The 18030-nt window shown below is 45.0% G+C and overlaps 1 protein-coding gene across 3 annotated transcripts in view; it reads right to left on the bottom strand.

The window, feature by feature from the left end:
• Trappc10 (trafficking protein particle complex subunit 10) overlaps positions 1 to 18030 on the bottom strand; it is a 60918-nt gene that overhangs the window by 22864 nt on the left and 20024 nt on the right. The window contains exons 4-11 of one of the 3 annotated variants that reach the window (XM_057794760.1): positions 13762 to 13958; positions 13324 to 13519; positions 10094 to 10205; positions 6098 to 6309; positions 3218 to 3364; positions 2529 to 2643; positions 2100 to 2176; positions 1099 to 1190 (exon numbers count right to left, since the gene is read on the bottom strand). In XM_057794760.1, the coding sequence (XP_057650743.1) occupies positions 1099 to 1190; positions 2100 to 2176; positions 2529 to 2643; positions 3218 to 3364; positions 6098 to 6309; positions 10094 to 10205; positions 13324 to 13519; positions 13762 to 13958 (1148 nt within the window). Of the gene's footprint in view, positions 1 to 1098; positions 1191 to 2099; positions 2177 to 2528; positions 2644 to 3217; positions 3365 to 6097; positions 6346 to 10093; positions 10206 to 13323; positions 13520 to 13761; positions 13959 to 18030 lie in introns of those variants that run through there. The other 2 variants (XM_057794759.1, XM_057794761.1) reach the window with 2 other exon arrangements.

Raw genomic sequence — 18030 nt, forward strand, 5'->3', positions numbered from 1 at the left:
TTCCACTACTCCAGACATAATCAGAATTCAGAAGTCCCAAATTAAATGTTTCTCAAATAAAGTAAAATTTAAACTTAGCAAAATACATTTTTTTTCTGGATTCTTTTGGTTCTCCTGTGAAACACTGTTTGTTTGAAAGGTCCAGAACTTTCCATACCTCTTCAGTCATAACCTCTAGTGCTAGAAAGCACTCTAAATCTCCAGTAAGCAGACAGTGTCTGGGGAATCTAACAAGAAGGAGGAGGCAACTGTCACTTAGCTAGTATGTGGCCAAAGTAAACTGAGCCTCCAGGTTCTGAACAGCAGGCCAATGCCTGGCACTGGGATTCTGTGCCTCTGGATTCTGCAGTGGTCAAGTGCACTAAATTCACAGCACTCAGAGATATAGTTTCTCCCAAATGCAGAAGTGGAGAGTGACTGCTTGAACCTGCTCATAGCTCCTGCCCCGCCGTGAATGAGCAGGTGAGGGTGGTAGGTGAGGGATACCTGGAGCCACTCAGGCATCTGTAAGCCCCGATCTAGCAATCTACACCAGTTTTTTTGTTTTCATCTACTAAATTTACTTTAAGTACAGATTTCAAAACTTGGCTTTGAATACACCTTCTCTCCCCCTTTAGAACTGCTATCTCTCTGCACAGCTTTGAAGCTGAATCCCACTAAGCCAGGCTAAGATTGCTCTTCTTCAGCAGACGAGCAGGTTCCTGTGCTTACTCCCAGCTCACCCCTCCCACCTGCATCCAGGGGGTTTGTGACACACTAGAGAAAGACTACATGACCAACGACTGTTTACTGACCTGGAAGGCAGGCTCTGAAATACTTCTCATTATTTATTAAAGTTAATTACAAGATTTTGTGCACATGTATGTGGATGTGTATCATTAGAGTTAATTAAGTATAGTAGGTCAAAGATCAGTAAAAACGGTAATAAGCCAAAAACATCCCCATATGGTTCTGGAAGAAACTCAAAGTCAAAACAAGGACTGGCTAATGGATTCTACCTGTTCCTATCTACCAAGTTACACAAACTTTACACTCTACGTATAAACCTTCTCATATGCGTGTAAAATGTTTAAAATCAAAGAGGTCACCATCAATTACATGTAAAATTCTGCCAGATCTTTTCCAACGAGCTTGGCAGATCGAATCCTCCCAATGCTTGTATACATCTCAATGGTGGCATGGGACAAGTCCTGCGAAGAAGTTAAAAGAGCACAATTATGTACTTGAGTTTGGTTTTTTGGCTTTATGTTTTTCATGATGTGTATGCAGGTGAGGGAGAGTAAACCTGAGTGCAGGCGCTAGAAGCACTGGATGCCCCTGGAGAGCGTGTGATAGGCCATTCAATATGGGTCCCGGGAAGAGAACTGGGTCCTCTGCACAAGCAGGGCATGTTCTCAACCACCGAGACTGCCCTCTAGACCTGTACTTAAAATTTCAGGGCACACCTTACATTTACTTTACCCAAAGCTGCAGCAAGATACTGTGATGAAACAGCTTTCACCCTGCATCCACTTTCAAACTGTCACATGGCATGCCATAATTTCCATACATGGTCAGCAACTTGTTCACGTGTTATGAAGCATGTGATGAGAGACAGTCATGGGCTCACACAGCGTAGCCCACTTACCTCCCTCCCTGCTTCCATCTGCGCATACCCATCCTGGCACTCTTCCCACCCACACAGCACTTTTGCAGGTGCTCCCAGCTCATGGTCTGCCTTCCACTGCTTCCTGGAACCACTCAAATTCAACCTTTCAAATCCAGCATGATAGCTCCACCCAAGCACAAATGGGCACTTTTCACAAAGAAGAGTATTCACAATCTGTTCTTACAGATTCTACTTAGTAAAAGGGAAAACCTACATTGAGTAAAATTTTAATTATTTCAATGTTGTGCTTGTGCCTAACTATGGCATCAGGGGCACCAACATGTGATCAGTTACCCAGTGTTTATACAGAGTCCCCCAGCATACTAAGTAAATTACCACAACAATGAGGGGTCTAAAGTACCAGTGCATCCAATACCAAAGGCCATGCAGAACAAAGCCAGCTAGGGCTGAGTGGCTCTGTGGACAGAGGAGGGACTCTTGCCACACTTACCAAGTAGTGCTTTTCAAAGGCTTCTACTGATGACAGCGCTTCCTGGAGTTTCTTGTAAGGACTCTGAGCTGTGTTGGCTGAAACACAAAGGTAGAGCATCCTTACGCGGCAGCAGCACAATGGTCCCTTGTGTTCACTCCCTCTCAGACCTCAGGGTGGTGACCTGACTCTTACGGGCATCGCAAAAACACTAGCTTTACCAGTGTGGCCCAGATTATGATGTCTATTCCTTTCCAATTTATGACACAGCCCAGGACCCTCCCAGAAAACTGCTCTCTGAGACTGGACTTCCCAGAAACATGCACCACGAACACTGAAATAGGACATGACTCATGAGCGGGCACCACAGACTCGCACACTCTCTGAGCCCCTCTGGCAGACTGCACTCTCACTTCAGCAGCCCCCACTGTGCTCCAGCAGTGATCATACCTGTTTCAGGTCTCTCAGCCCCTAATCCCGCCAAAAGATCAACTGTTCTGTTGAGATCTTCTGAGTTGGGGCCCTTTTCCGACACAAGTCCACACAGGTACCCTAAGGACTTTAGCTGTTGAGGGAAACCCATAGTTTGAGTTCATTTGTTGTAAGTCAGTAGGCAATCCACAAATGTAGTAAATATCCTGACTCCTGTTCATCATGGGAAAAACTTAGCTTTCTTATCTAAATGGTCTGAATTTTATAGCACCCCTTATGGGATTGCTGCAAGCTCACACCTTTTTCAGGTTAGTTCCAGAATAGAGCTGAGGTTGTAAATCCGCTCTCTGTCATTCAGCTAACTGTACCCCACTTTTTAAATGACCGCTCTATGTGCACCCCTCCCCACTGTGCCCTGCCCCTGCAGTCCACCCACAACACACACTGGCCCATACCTGCATTTCTGCCTACTGCAGCCTACTTTTACCTGCCCACCCCTGACACTGACACTGTCTCACTTGTCATCTGCTAAAGGAGCTGACAAGAACTAAGAAACTCTGACCCATGGCTGTGTTCAGATGCACTGTAAGGACACGAGAGTATCCAAACTAGTCTAAATAAGCTAAATTTCTCTTAACAGCCCATGCTACCTGCCACACAGGCACCCTTAGAGACAATGCAAACACTTCTCACACAGTAGCAGGTACCTTTTCCATTGCATAGCTCCACAGTCCCACCATGTGGGCAATGTTGGAGTCTATCTGTGCCCGGTCACAGCAGCCTTCTATCCTCTGCAACACCTCCAGACAGCTCAGGAATACCCAGCAATCCAGAGCACCGGGTGGGACAGAGACCTACGAGGACAGAAGTACGTGCACATGAGGATGCTCTCAGACAGTGTAGCACAGCCATGATCCACAAAGTTACAGAAGGATAACCTATCACACGCCACAGAAAGGAGTAACCTGTGTACAAACATATCTTTGAGTCATGTGTCTGGTGACAATAAAGGACTTAGTTTGCATACAATTTTCAGTTATATATTTTAAAACCTTATTTGGAAAAGTCTATGTGAACTGAAGAGTTGGCTCAGCAGTTAAGAGCACTTCCTACTCTTCCAGAGGATTCAGGTTCAATTCTCAGAATTCACATGGTAGCTCAAGACCACCCATCACTCCAGTCCCAAGTATCCAATGCTCTCATCTGGCCTCTAAGGGCACCAAGCACACGTATGGTATACAGACATACACGCAGGCAAACACTCATACACAGAATATAAACAAATAAATGTCTATGGAAAGCTGACTATCACCTGGCTTAGCATGAGGCCTGGCTATATCTGCCTAGAAGGTGAGAGGGGAGCACCAGGACCTCAGGTGACTTTATGGGCACACTAAGAACAGACTGTTCAACAAAGCAGAAAGGACATCAATGACATTCAATAGCGACAGCTGAATGCTTTACAACAGATCAAAGCAGTGTTAGAATTAAAGAATTCCTATAGCTTAGGCAGATACATACTAGAACATGCACCACAGACTCTATTCAACACTCCAAGTTTGCCTGGAGCATCATCACCACAACTGGTGACAGCCCCAGGAAGGCCTCTGGCCCACAACCAACTCTAAGTGCACCTTCCCCTGATGGCTGACATGGTTTATCTTGTAGCTGATATCTCAGTTTTGGTGAACATACCACTTGGATCTACTCAAAGTGAAACACAAGCGAACCCTGCACTGGTGGCATGTGAAGGTCACCTTGTGCTCAGGAGACACACTCCCGACAGCCTCCTTTAGATCCCCTGAGGCCAGAGAGTGTGGAATCTGGAAGAGGCTGGAAAGAAGTAGGGATGCCCTTGGTGTTGCTTTAGATGATAGCATGGTCAGTTTCTGAAGGGTGAGATTATTCACTTTCATCCTAGCACGGAAAAAGCTCCCTTCACGGTTGCACGGCTTCCATCAGAAGCAGGCCATGCTAGGGGATCAGCACTAGAACCCACAAGAGCATGCCCGTCGGGATGGCAGCATCCCCACCTCCCACACTAGGGTGAGCGGGGAGGCATTATCACGACAGGCTGCAAGTCTGTGAGCCTAAGTGAACATACCATTTCCCCTGTACACACTGGAAAACAAAAGACCCTGGAGAGGAGAGCACAGAGACCACTGGAGCAGGGTCCCCGCCACCAAGTATCATCACAGGAGTCACTGTAGAGAACTATTTCTCCTACTTACTTGATTACATAAAAGAAAAATAACTTGGTAAAAATAATTGGATTAAAAAGAAAAAGAGGGAGTACCATAGGTAAGAGTGTTCCCTCTGAAAGCATAAGGACCTGAATTCAAACCCAGTACCCACATAAAAAGCCAGGCATGGCTGCACATACATAAGTTCAAGTGATGGAGGGTGGAGGGCAGAGACAGACCCTGGGAGCTCACTAACCAGTCACCCTAGCCAAAACATTGGGTTTCCAGTGCAGCGAAATTCTTTCGATTGTATTTTATGTGAAATATGTATATCTATACACCACGTGTGTGCCTGGTGCCCAACAAGGCCAGAAGAGGGCACTGGATCTCTTGGGACTAGAGTTATAGATGGTTAAGAGCGGACATGTGAATGCTGAGAATCAAACTTGTGTCTTCTGGAAGAACAGCCACGAGCCATCACGGCTCCAGCCCCAGGAGACTCTGCCTTAAAGAGATAAGGTGGAGAGCAATAGGTACAACCACAAACACGCACTCTCCTCACACATGACCACAACATGCATAAAGCTTTTAAGATTATTTCAAAGACATGTTGGGCCTCTCATTTAGTATTGTAGGGTATAAAACAAAGTTATTGCATTATGAAATACTGCCCTACCAATATTTTAGTTAATAAAGCAAATTTACATCTATTTCTTGAATCTGAAGTGTCTCCCACAGGCTCATTATTGAACTATCCTCCAGCTGGTAGCTGTGTTACCTTTAGGAGATGGGGGTCTAGCTGGTGGAGGAGGGCTCTGGGGCAAACTCTTGAAGGTTATTGACTGGCCCCTGGGTCTGGCTTGTTCTGTTTCCTGATCCGCTGAGATGGGAGGAGCCTCCATTAGATACTCTCCTTATTATGTGGAGCTGAAAACCTCTAGAGCCGTGGGCCAAATTTCCTCTAAGCTGATTCAGTCAGCTGTTCACAGCAAGGGGCATGTGACTGACATGGCTCTCCACAGGCTCTCTGGGCCATACAAGGATGATCCCTTGGGAAGCCTGCAGCAGGTCATGGGATGACAAGCCCCTGGGCACGGATGATGAAGGTTATGTAACAATATCCTATGGCTCTGGGAAAGACACTTTGGAGGTTTTAACTGAGAAATGTGGATCTGACATCCTATGTATGCACATGTGAAGACTCTGGGCAAAGAGGCCTCTGAAACACCACCTTACTAAAGTGAAGAGATCAGTCCCCTAGGTGAATTACTCTCAAAAGAGTTAAGATACTTCTATCTATCACTTCAGGTAACAATTCAACCCCTTCCTGCCACTCATTGGCTTCCTCACATATTCATTAGGCCCAACACTTCCCAGGGTAAGTGGGGAGAGGAGCCAACTCACTTCTAGGAGCTTCAGCTCCTGCACACAGCTGTGCAGCAGCTCCAGGGCACGCTGAGCCACCTCCCATGGCCGCTGTAGGAAGAGGAGCAAGGTGCACTGGCGGGAGAACAGGTAGCTTCGCAGGTCCAGCAGTGTGGCTTCTTGCCTCTGTATCAACTCACGCTTCTCCATGTCTATGGGCTTACGGAGCACCAGTCCATTCCAGCTCTTCACTGGCTGGCAGAAAAAAGTCAGCCAGTTGGCACCATCTAAACAAACACACACCATGAAAGATGCTGACTTGCAGGCACTTCACCTAACTAAAGCTCCTGCCCAGAACCACCAGGTCTCATACAAGAGCAGGCAGCTTTCCGAATAGCTACCACTCCCCTGCCCCACCAATCACCTAGTGCTTTGGGATGGGGTGGCTCCTATAAGTACACCCATTTGGATCATGGCATTGGTGGTTGAACAAAGTACATAGCATCCTACCATGCCCAAGAGGTCCTATGTAGGTATACAATGAGCAAGGCAGTCACCTTGATGTTCACAAGCTGTAGAGCTGGGGGCATCTACGCTTACCTTACTCACTTCGTAGCTCCTCCTACCAGCTCCCTGAGGGGAGGTACTGGAGGACAGGATGGACAGGGAAGAGGGTGCAGCGACCAGAGGAAAGGCAATTCCTGTCAGCTTCCCAGCAAGGTCCCCAGGTCTAAATTATAGCCTTGATACTAAATATGATCTTAAAACAAAAATCTATGGTGCTGGAGAGATGGTTCCATGGTTAAGAGAAATTGCTGCTCTTCTAGAGGACCCAGGTTCAAATCCCAGCACCCACACGGCAGCTCACACCTGTCGGTAACTCCAGTTCCAGAGGATCCAACACCCTCACACAGGCATACATGCAGGCAAAACACCAATGTACATAAAATACAAATAAATCATTACATAAAAAAGAATCTATAATAACTCATTTCATCTGTATGATTTAACCTCACAGCCACTCCATGCTCAACCTGGTAACTGACATCATTCAACAGCTGATGTGTCAACCCAGCTTGTAGCCTCCCTGACCACACCCACTTGTGATCACCTAAGTGGATCTGCTGCATCAAGCCTGGTGATACCACACAGGCAGTTCGCTTTGTCAGAATTTATGGTCACTGTCATGTTCTAATTTAGGCCTCTGGGCAAATGACACTTCCCAAGAGGGGTGGTCTCAGACATCCCTTTTCTCAAATCCCTCCTATGTCCATGACTACTCCTGCTGCAAATGGAGCTGATCTCATTCATGTTCAAAAGGCCGCCCCATGAGAGCAGGATTCTGCACTGCTCCTAACTGCGTCCAGAGCCGTGCCCGGTGCCAGGTCCATGGTGCCTGGCCCTCCAGAAGTCCATGATGAGACAATGGACTTTTTTTTCATTCAGCTACAAAACTTGGCCTGGGCTTATTTTTAGATTTTAAACTGTCCCACATTACTTAATTAATTAAGATTGTGCAGGGCAAGATTTCTCTGTGTAGCTTTGGAGCCTGTTCTAGAACTCATTCTGTAGACCAGGCTAGCTTTGAACTCACAGAGCTCCACATGCCTCTGCCTCCTGAGTGCTGGGATTAAAGGCATGCACCACCACTGCCCAGCTTTTTTTTTTTTTTAATTGAGAAAAAACAAAGAAATTGTGAGAAGTGTAAGAACAATTTTATATTCAAAAGAAGTATATATATTATATGGATATGTATTACAAAAACAAATGTGAGAGGGGCTGGAGAGATGACTCATCAGTTAAGATCACTGGCTGCTCTTTCAAAGAATATGGGTTCAATTCCCAGCACCGCAATGGCAGCTCACAACTGTCTGTAACTCCAGTTCTGGAGAACCTGGCATCCTCACACAGATATATATATATATATATATATATGCAAAACAACAATACACATAAAAAAATAAATCTTTAAAAAAAATAAATGTGAGAAACAGTTCCTCTAGTTTAATTAGTAAATGTTTTACTTTGGTTATAGACTGGTATCTAGATATTAGCAGAGTAAGGCAACCAAACTATTATATAAGGATTGGTCTGGACGAGGGGTCAATTAGCGACACTTTGAGACCCATCTCAGAATTAGGACAGGTCCAGGTAAGCTGACTGTCCTAGTACTTCATCATTCCGCAGGTTCTCACCTGTTGCTACAGTTCCTAGACATCACTGCTTCCTTCAGACACAATGACAAGGTTCTTAAAAACATGTCTAGCTTTGCCTGGAGATTGGGAGGGCAAGGAGAAAACAACCCAAAGTCTAGCACCAGGGGACATCTGCACCTATGCTTAGGAGACAGCTCAAATACTGTGCATCCTTTAACAAAAACAGCTGGGCATTTGATTGGGTCTTTGGAGAGATGCTATGACAGTACAAACAAGAAAGAAAGAGAAAAATGTCTCAACAAGAGACTGAAGAGATAGCTCAGTGGTTAAGAGTGCTTGCTGTTCTTGCAGAGGACCCGAGTGCAGTTCCCAGCACCCAGATCAGGTTAGCTCACAATTACTGTAACTCTAGCTCCAGGGGATCCAATACCTTTTTCTGGCTTTCTTAGGTACCTGCATGTACATGTGCATATACACAGAGGCATATATGCACATATGGGTAAATTTTAAAAAATCTTTTTTCTAAGAGTCTCAATATGTGTTACTGTTTCTATCTAAATAAACAATGAAAATAGAATGACTTATTTTATTTATTACTATTAGCAAATTTTTTTTGATCACTTGTTTTTTTTTTTTTTTTTAAATATTTATTTATTATGTATACAATATTCTGTGTGTCTGCCTGCAGGCCAGAAGAGGGCATCAGATCTCATTTCAGATGGTTGTGAGCCACCATGTGGTTGCTGGGAATTGAACTCAGGACCTTTGGAAGAGCAGGCAATGCTCTTAACCACTGAGCCATCTCTCCAGCCCTGATCACTTGTTTTTTTGCAAGACTTCTCTGTGTAGCCCTGGCTGGCCTTAAACTCAGATCTGCCTGCTTCTGCCTCCTAAGCACTGGAATTAAAGGCATGCACCAGCACCACCCAGCCAGTTCTTTTATTTGTCTGTATATGTGTATACCTGTTTGTATGTATGCACATATGTGCATGTGGAGGCCAGAGGTCAGTGTTGGCTATCTTCAATCGCTCTCTCATATTTTAGGGCAGGGTCCCCCCCTCCCCCCCGCCCGAATCCCAAGCTTGCTGAATGGAAGAGTGGCTGACCAGTGAGCCCCTGCCATTGGACTGCAAGCACACACCAGCACACCCAGCTTTCAGATGAGTTGTGGGGATTTAAAGTCAAGTCCTTGTGCTTCACTGAGTGTGTGTATGAAACAGTGCAAGCTCTTTACCTACTGACTTTCTCCCTGGCTTTCAGCTGCTTTCTTTGTATGTGTTTTCATTGTGGTAATTTTGTAATTTTAAAAGAATTTAGAACGACTTAAATGTTTGACAGATCAACAGTGCTCCTGGGATAGTGTCACAGTAAGCTCACAGAAGGAACGCTGAGGGCCGCAGACAGAGAAGGACATCTGCTCGCCTTAGAACTATGTAACCTGAAAGGAGCTTTGTAAGTGATTTTACTACTTGAGATTCCTCAAAAAGTGGCAATGAGTAATTCTTTTTTTTTTTTTTAAAACATCATTTTTTAATATTTATTAATTTATTATGTATACAATATTCTGTTCATGTGTATGCCTGCAGGCCAGCAGAGGGCACCAGACCCCATTACAGATGGTTGTGAGCCACCATGTGGTTGCTGGGAATTGAACTCAGGACCTTTGGAAGAGCAGGCAATGCTCTTAATCTCTGAGCCATCCCTCCAGCCCCCCAATGAGTAATTCTTAATTATCTATTTTATTTCCAGCAGGAATGAGAGTACCCTTTATAATTTGCATAAATAACAGCAAATGATTAATTACAGGACAAACAGACTAGCTGAATGAAAAGTAGGGGAACTGCTGAGCAATGGCTTAGTGGTTGGAGCATCTACTCACCCCCAGCTCCAAAGTTGACCACATACTGTGAGAACAGGGCATCCAGCTCGTCGTACTGTACCAGGGCATCTTCAAACTGCTGCAGCATCTCAAAGACAAAGGCAAGCTCCTCCTGTCACCAAAAACACCAGTCAGTTCCTGAAGCCACATCAGCCATGAAGAGCAACAATGCTATCTAGGAAAAAGACTTAGCCAGTGATCACAAAGCCTCTATAGCACATCAGCCCTCACTCACATAGGAGGATGGAGAACACAAGGGAGAAGGAAAAGCCAAGGCCAGGTCTAGCCTTCCAGCAGCACTGGACATAGCTGGTCACATTACCAGAGTTACATCATAACCCAGCCTCTCACTCTTCCAGGTCCACAGCTGCCTCTTCTCTTGAGCTTCCTACTAATCTCCACACAGCTTATTTTTTGGCCTCTCCCAAGATGTTTGTGTCCCCTGTTCAGACTTCTGCTTGAGGTCCTAGCACTTCTGACCCCTGGTGCCGTCCTTTTCCACTCTGACCAGTTTACAGTAGATTCATGAACGTGATATGTAGACATCACCCTGGCACTGGTGTGTGCAGCACAAACAGCTGCTTAGTATTTGTTGGATGAAACAACAAACAGGGATGGCCAGGGGCCAAGTTCCTCTCCCCACACCCTGACCCCAATTTCTATCATTGTAATTACTGTAATTTGCCTTACTGTAAAGGAAAAGTCAGAGGGTCAAACACACCTGTGTAAATCCACACTGAAGCACTCAGATCCACTCCATGTGGCCGCAATCACTGTTCTTACAGCCTGGAGCACCACACAGCACTCAAGAAAAAGGGATAAGGAACACAGATGGAACCCACAGCCCACTTCAGATCCAGACTCCAGCCTCATCAGCCCTTCCAGCTGCAGTTGGGCTGACCAGAAACCTGGGCCTTGGGTTCCTCATCTGGTTCCTTACCTGGATAGTGGAGTTGTTGCCCTCTGTATGAGGATTAAGTTCCTGCCTGCAAATCCAACACACTCCTGGCACAGTAACCAGGTTGTGCATTCAGCTGTTACCTGTAACCCAGAGGGGAGCTGCAGGAAAGCAGCTAGCTTGACCTTTGAAGCCGAGGACCCCTCCAGTTCTGTGTCTTGCTGCCTCTGAAAACAATGCTAGACAGTGTCTCACAGACACTGCAGGATTCTCCTAACTTCTTTCCTTCCTTTCTTTTCCTTCCCTTCCTTTCCTTCTTTTCTTTTCTTTTTTGTCAAGTGCTTTTCAGGCTGAACAAGAAGTTAATCCTTTTCAATTGTGGTATTAGATTTTTCTTTCAAGATAGGTTTTCACTATTTGTCCCAGGTTAGCTTCAAACGTGTGATCTTTCTGCCTCCAGCCTCTCTAATACTAGGATTACATGCCTGGCTGGCGTGCACCAGCTTATCTATACAGCAGTGTAAAGTACATCCACACTTATGTATAAGCAACATCCATAACCTTTTCATCCCCTCAAGCTGTAGAGCTTGGCCATCCCCTTCATGGCCTGTGTGTGAAACAGGCTACTCCAAGAAGCTTGTCTAGGCAGCAGCATGTAGCAAAGTCCTCTGCAGGTTTCTTTCACAATGGCATAGGTTGGGCTCTTTCCTCATTCCCTCCTTGGTTGCTCTCTTACTTTTAATCTGAACTACTTTCAGATTTATAAATATCTGTTGCCAAGAAAACGATGGTTTGTACAGAATTCTTCGTCAGTTTCCTGCCACACTGACACCTCATGTAACTGCAGTACCATTCTCAAATTCTGAAATCACTGTTTGTACTAAACTATTAACTACACAGCTCTGACTTGAATTTCATGAAATCCATTCATGCACCTAACTCTTACTTTATGTATATGGATGTTTTGCCTACATGTATGTCTGTGTACCATGTGTGTGCAATGACCAAGGAGGCCAGAAGGAGGTGTAGGTGTCAGTTACCCCTTGGAGGTGGACTTATAAACAGTTGTGAGCTGCCATGCTGATGCCGAAAATCAAACCCAGATCCTCTGCAGCTAGTGTGCTTAACTGCTAAGCCATCTCTTCAGCCCCTGTATTTTCATTCATCAGTCTACCCACTCTTCTACCCATTCTTTCATCTATCTATCCACACACCTATGCATCTGTATATCCATCCTCCCTCCCACCCATCCATCCACTTGCCTCCCCAGTCCATCTAACCATGTATCTATCCATCCATCCACCCATCCCATCATGTATGGTTCAAACTGACCTCTATCCTAATTCTGGCAATTTGTCTTCATCTAGTCATTCCCCTTCCTTGTCTGGAATTCCTAGACTAAGCTTAATAAGCTTCAAAAGTGAGCAGACAGAGCCATTAGAAAGGTGTCTACGATCATATAGAGCTGGATGGTGGTGTCCCACGCCTTTAATCCCAGCACTTGGGAGGCAGAAGCAGGTGGATCTCTATGAGTTCAAGGCCAGTCAGGCTCCAAAGCAACACCGAGAAATCCTGCTTTGAAAAACCAATAAATTATATATATATATATATATATATATATATATATATATATATTAAGCGCACTCAAATCTCCTGACCTGTGCTAAACCTTCCTAATAACCTTAGATGCTTCAGAATAAGAAATAAGAAAATCCAATTTCTAATCAGGACGGGTCTTATATTTATTCAAAATATGCCATTTCTTCAGCAATGAATGCATGGCTGATATCTAAACATGATGCTTATGCTTTCCCAGTCAAAAGATGGGGGAAAAGCAGAGAATCCTAAGAGCAAGGGTCCCGTGCCTGCACTACTACAGCTCCGCATCACATGGAACCCAAGAATTTTCCCCTTCAAAAACAAAAGGCTGATTGCAAACAACAATTCAAAAGCCTAAATAATTTGGTGAATTCCAGTAAAGAACTGGCTTAACACAATCCTTTACTGGAGCCTGGAGCTAGGGATGCTCCCAGAAAACACCCTAAACCCCAGTGTCTGGACAACAGTGGACCAGCACACCCTTATCAGTCATTCTCCAATGCTGGGCGCCTCTGTCTAACTCACAGCAGACTTTAGAAGCCCTTGTGTCCAAACAAAACAAAGATGAGTTCAATGAGGTGGGGCAGTGTTGAGCTGTGAGGCAGCAGGAGACCCACAGAACTCACAGTCATCTGCTTACAATGGAAACACCACTCTGGGCTCCACAGCTGGCTCTGAAAGCCAGCAGGAAGTAGCCTGAGAGCTGCCTCCCACAGTCAGGAGAGGCCAGTACCTGAACCATGAAGTATTCACAGAAGCTCCAGCCTGGCTCTGTTCTCTTCTCCCTCAAGGTCCGCATGTCATCCTCAAACTTGCCAAGGTTTTTGGTAAAAGACATGAGCAGCAGCGTCCTGAGTTTGGTCAGGAAGGCATTCCAGGATTCCTGAGTTCGAGAAGAGTCTTTCAAGGGGTCAGAGAGCACAACACACCTGCAAAGACACGAAGGGCAGGCTGGGAAAACCTTAGGACAACACACTGGCTCAGCTGAGCCTCCTTCCCAAAATCCCCAGAGCTTCTCCTGCTTTTCTTCTCCCATCAGTGAGAGCCGTCAGGGAGGGGCCAGAACAGGGCACTGCAGCCTGTGCAGGAAGCACTGTAGTTTTCTAGACTGGTTGAGTCAATGGTTATCATTGACATCAACCAAAAGGGGTAAAATGCAAGACACGCTTACCTGTCACTCTGTTTATTACAAAAGTCATTTCTTATTTTGTCCACAATAGAAGTTCGAGGAAGGATGTTGGTTTTGTTTTTCTTCTTGGCATCATTTTCAACTACCACTATTAACCAGTCCACAGAGCTATGCGCTTTCAGAACATTCTGCCACTTGGTGAGGTCATCTTTAACCGTAGCTTTATACACTTCAGTATCCTAAAAATAAATAAGTCACTGTGAAGGCAAGCTCTCCAACGCATGGGATATCAATAACAAAAAGGCACTAGTCACAGAATGTTGAAACATCGGGGCAGCCAGGGGGTAAACTGGAATGGAGAAAAGCCCAGAGGCCCGAGCCTGAAGTGCCATACCCAGTTTCACACCGGTCCCAGGCCCAGTACATTCTGGCACCCAAAGGCATGAGATACAGCACACAGGCTGAAGAGCTGAGGTCACCCGAGTGACACTGTCCATGAATGAGAAGGAGCTTTGGTCAGGGCTCTGTGCCTAAGCCCCATAAGGCTGACACATTCATGGGTCAGCCAGGAGCCTAGCCTCCTGACGGCTGCCCTGTAGCCTCTAGGAGCTCTAGGGTCCTGATCCAACCTCATGCCCCTTGACTTCTCCACATAAGACCAAGCTCCCTCAAGCTGCCCCAGTTCACAGAAGCTGCTCCACTCAAACTCAGTTCCACTTCTCTCTCCCAGGACTAACCCAAGTGGTCAGATAAAGCACCCCTCCCCAACGAAGCCAAGGAGCCACAGCACAGAATTCCTCTTGTTCATCTCTAGTGCTCCTATGTACCATACTTAAAATTCCATTTATACTTAGAAAACTAAAACCAAGATGCAAGGACTGGGGCTGGCTTTGGTGAAGCCCTTGTTCAGCGTATACCTTGGGTTCAACAACAACAAAAGATACCACAATTCAAAATTTTGAGTTAACACTTTTAGAAACAACTATTGTTTAAGTACACATACTCCTTTTAAATGTATACAATTTATTTGTTTTTATTTTATGTGATTGAATGGGTGTTTTGTCTGCATGTTTGCCTGTGCACTATATATGTGTCTGGTACTCACAGAGGTCAGAAGAGAGTGTTAGGTCCCCTAGCACTGAAGTTACAGATAGTTATGAGCCACATTGTTGGTGCTGGGATCCGGATGGGCAACCAGTGCTCTTAATTGCTGATCCATCCCTACAGGCCCTCCCCTCTCCTTTAACAGTTCCCCTCACTGTCTGACTCCAGGGCTCTTTGGATTTTCAGCTCTCTTAATACTGATATAGACTCATGCTGATTTTACTGACCCATCAAAAAACTCTTCTGTTTTTAGGTCTTAGGTTCAAGAAAACTTACCACGATTAAAATTTTTCTTAATCAATAATGAACTAAACAAGACAATTTCAATCAAAACTCCCATGTCTCCTCTCCTCCCCCACTTTCTTTTCCTTCTTCCTGTCTCTTGAACTGCATTTCCAGCTATCGCTGGGTAAAAACTACTCCAAATGGCAACAACTTCTAATACTACTGTGCCCACAGATTGCAAACAGAAAATGAGGGGGGGCAGCCGCATGTTTTAAGGTTGGGTGGATCTCTAATGGCTGGGTCCCTCCTCATAGCCTTCTGAGAGCACAAGGTTTCTCACAGCACAGTGACTGGGGTCTGGCCAGCAGATAGTATAGACTGCTTTAACAATCACAGCCCAACCAGGCTGAACTAGAGGATATATATACAAGACCCAGCCTCTCAACAGAGAAAGGTCTCTGGGCACACAGAGAAGAATATGCGGAACAGGGCATACCAAAAAAACCATCTTCAGAAAATACACCTTACACACTTGACATACTAAAATGTGTCAGCAAAGGATTATTTCAAAAGAACAGACTATACAATAGGTAAGAAAAGCTTGATTGCCCCATAGCAGACAACAGTCAACAGAGCCAAACTATCCACAGTGGTGTGTACACAAAACATGAAAGGGGGAGACTATTAGGAAATAGTGCCCTGCCAATTTGCTGCCCATTTAAACAAGAAGATTGGATGTCTAGTCCTCAACCCACGTTCCCACCTGCAGAAAGATAGTTTGCAGGAGGATGCCAGCGATCTAAAATATGCCATCACTAGAGCACGTAAAGACAGGCTGCCAGGACACAAGCCACAACACAAGGGGCTCTGCAACACATGGACGAAGACGACTATTAGGACCCACATTTTACCACCACAATCTGCAAACGGAGTCACAGAGGAAAATGAAGTGACACAAAGCAGAAATAGCATGAAAAAGTCTTTGGGAACATAATGCAATCAAATTAGCAAAGTTAACTGTTTCTAGAAACTGAGGTCAACCTAGAAAAAGCTAGGTGTGGATGCCCCACACCTTTAATCCTTGCCTCAGGAGACAGAGGCAGGAGGCCTCTGTGAGTTCAAGGCCAGCAACTTTCAGGCCAGTCAGGGAAACACACAGTGAGACTCTGTCTTAAAGAAAAGGAAAGAAAAGAAAAGAAGAGGAGGGGAGGGGAGGGGAGGGGAGGAAGGAGGAGGAGGAGGAGGAGGAGGAGGAGGAGGAGGAGGAGGAGGAGGAGGAGGAGGAGGAGGAGGAGGAAAAACTGGCTATAGAAGAATGAATACAAACAGAAAATTCTTGGTTTGGCGAAGACAGCTCAATGGTGTAACACTTGCCTGTAGCATATGAAGACCAATACCAACCCCTCACAAAAATAACAACCACAAGAATAATAATGATGACCATGTCTGAAAAATAAGACACTAAGATGTATTTAAAGTGGCAACCAGAGTAAAGTTTGTAATGTTAAATAAAGATCTGTTATTAATAAAAATTTAAGAATAAAAATTCATACATTTTAGACTAAAAAATAAACAGAAGAACAAACTATATAAAAATGAAAGGAGAAATTAATTGGGTAGAAAACAGACTAACAATAAATCAGGCTAAAAAATTGAATTTGTAGATCTCTGACAAACTAACTAATCAAGGAAAGAAAGCATAGACACACAAAGTAAGAACTAAGAACCAGGCACCCAGGTCAGAATAGACCACTTGGTGCAATTCAATGGAAACAAATTTAAAATTTAACTAAGATGAGCAACTTTTTTTTTTTAGATTTATTTATTTATTATGTATACAACTTTCTGCCTTCATGTATACCCACACGCCAGAGGAAGGCGCCAGATCTCATTACAGATGGTTTGGAGCCACCATGTGGTTGCTGGGAATTGAACTCAGGACCTCTTCCGAGCAGACAGTGCTCTCAACCACTGAGCCATCTCTCCAGCCCCCAAGATGAGCAACTTCTAAGCAAAGCATAGTCTACCAAAATTAACTAATGGCTGAAACAGACCAATTTCATGGAATCCAGGAAGCTTTCAAGGAAGATCTCACAGGAAGATACTGACTCAGTCTCACACATAGAACACCCACAAACTGTACAGCCAGAAGCTCCAATGCAACATAAATGGACTCAGAAAGAGACCATAAACAGAAACTCCCAATTATTTTATGACTCAAAGATTATATTGAGGGCCTAGAGAGATGGCTCAGAGGTTAAGAGCATTTGCTGTTCTTCTAGAAGACCCAAGCTGATTCCCCAGAACCCACATGGCAGCTTACAGCTATCCTTAATTCGATTCCAAGGAACCCAATGCTCTCTTCATCCCTCTGCGGGCACCAAACATGCATGTGGTACACATACATAATTACATACATACATACAAGCAGGCAAAACAAACACATAAAAATAAATGTATCAGTACTTAAGCCTCATAAAGACAGCACAAACCAGAAGTTACAGAGCAACCTTGTGTGAACAGAGAATAGAGAGCAGAGAGTCCCAAGGACTCCAGTGAGCATTCTCCAGTGTCAAGCTGAGCAGGAGCAGCCTGTACCAGGACTCCAGTGAGCATTCTCCAGTGTCAGGCTGAGCAGGAGCAGCCTGTACCAGGACTCCAGTGAGCATTCTCCAGTGTCAGGCTGAGCAGGAGCAGCCTGTACCAGGACTCCGGGTCTGTTTTGATAGGAGAACATGCCTAGAGCTCCAGGTACTCGTACATGCACAGGAAATTGAGGGAAAGGCCTTTTGGAAAATCAACTTATATTCCTAGCGTAAACTAGTATAAAGTCTTGAGAAAAGTAGGAGTAGATGCTGTTTCCTTCACAGAAGCATGTGTCCCAATCCTACCAACGGAGAGAAGCTAGGGACATCCCACTAAGAAGGTCAGGCTGAGGCAGATGTCCCCATGACCTCTCAACAGAGAAACAATTCTACCAGT

This window comes from Chionomys nivalis, chromosome 19 (assembly GCF_950005125.1).
Source record: "Chionomys nivalis chromosome 19, mChiNiv1.1, whole genome shotgun sequence".
NCBI lineage: Eukaryota > Metazoa > Chordata > Mammalia > Rodentia > Cricetidae > Chionomys > Chionomys nivalis.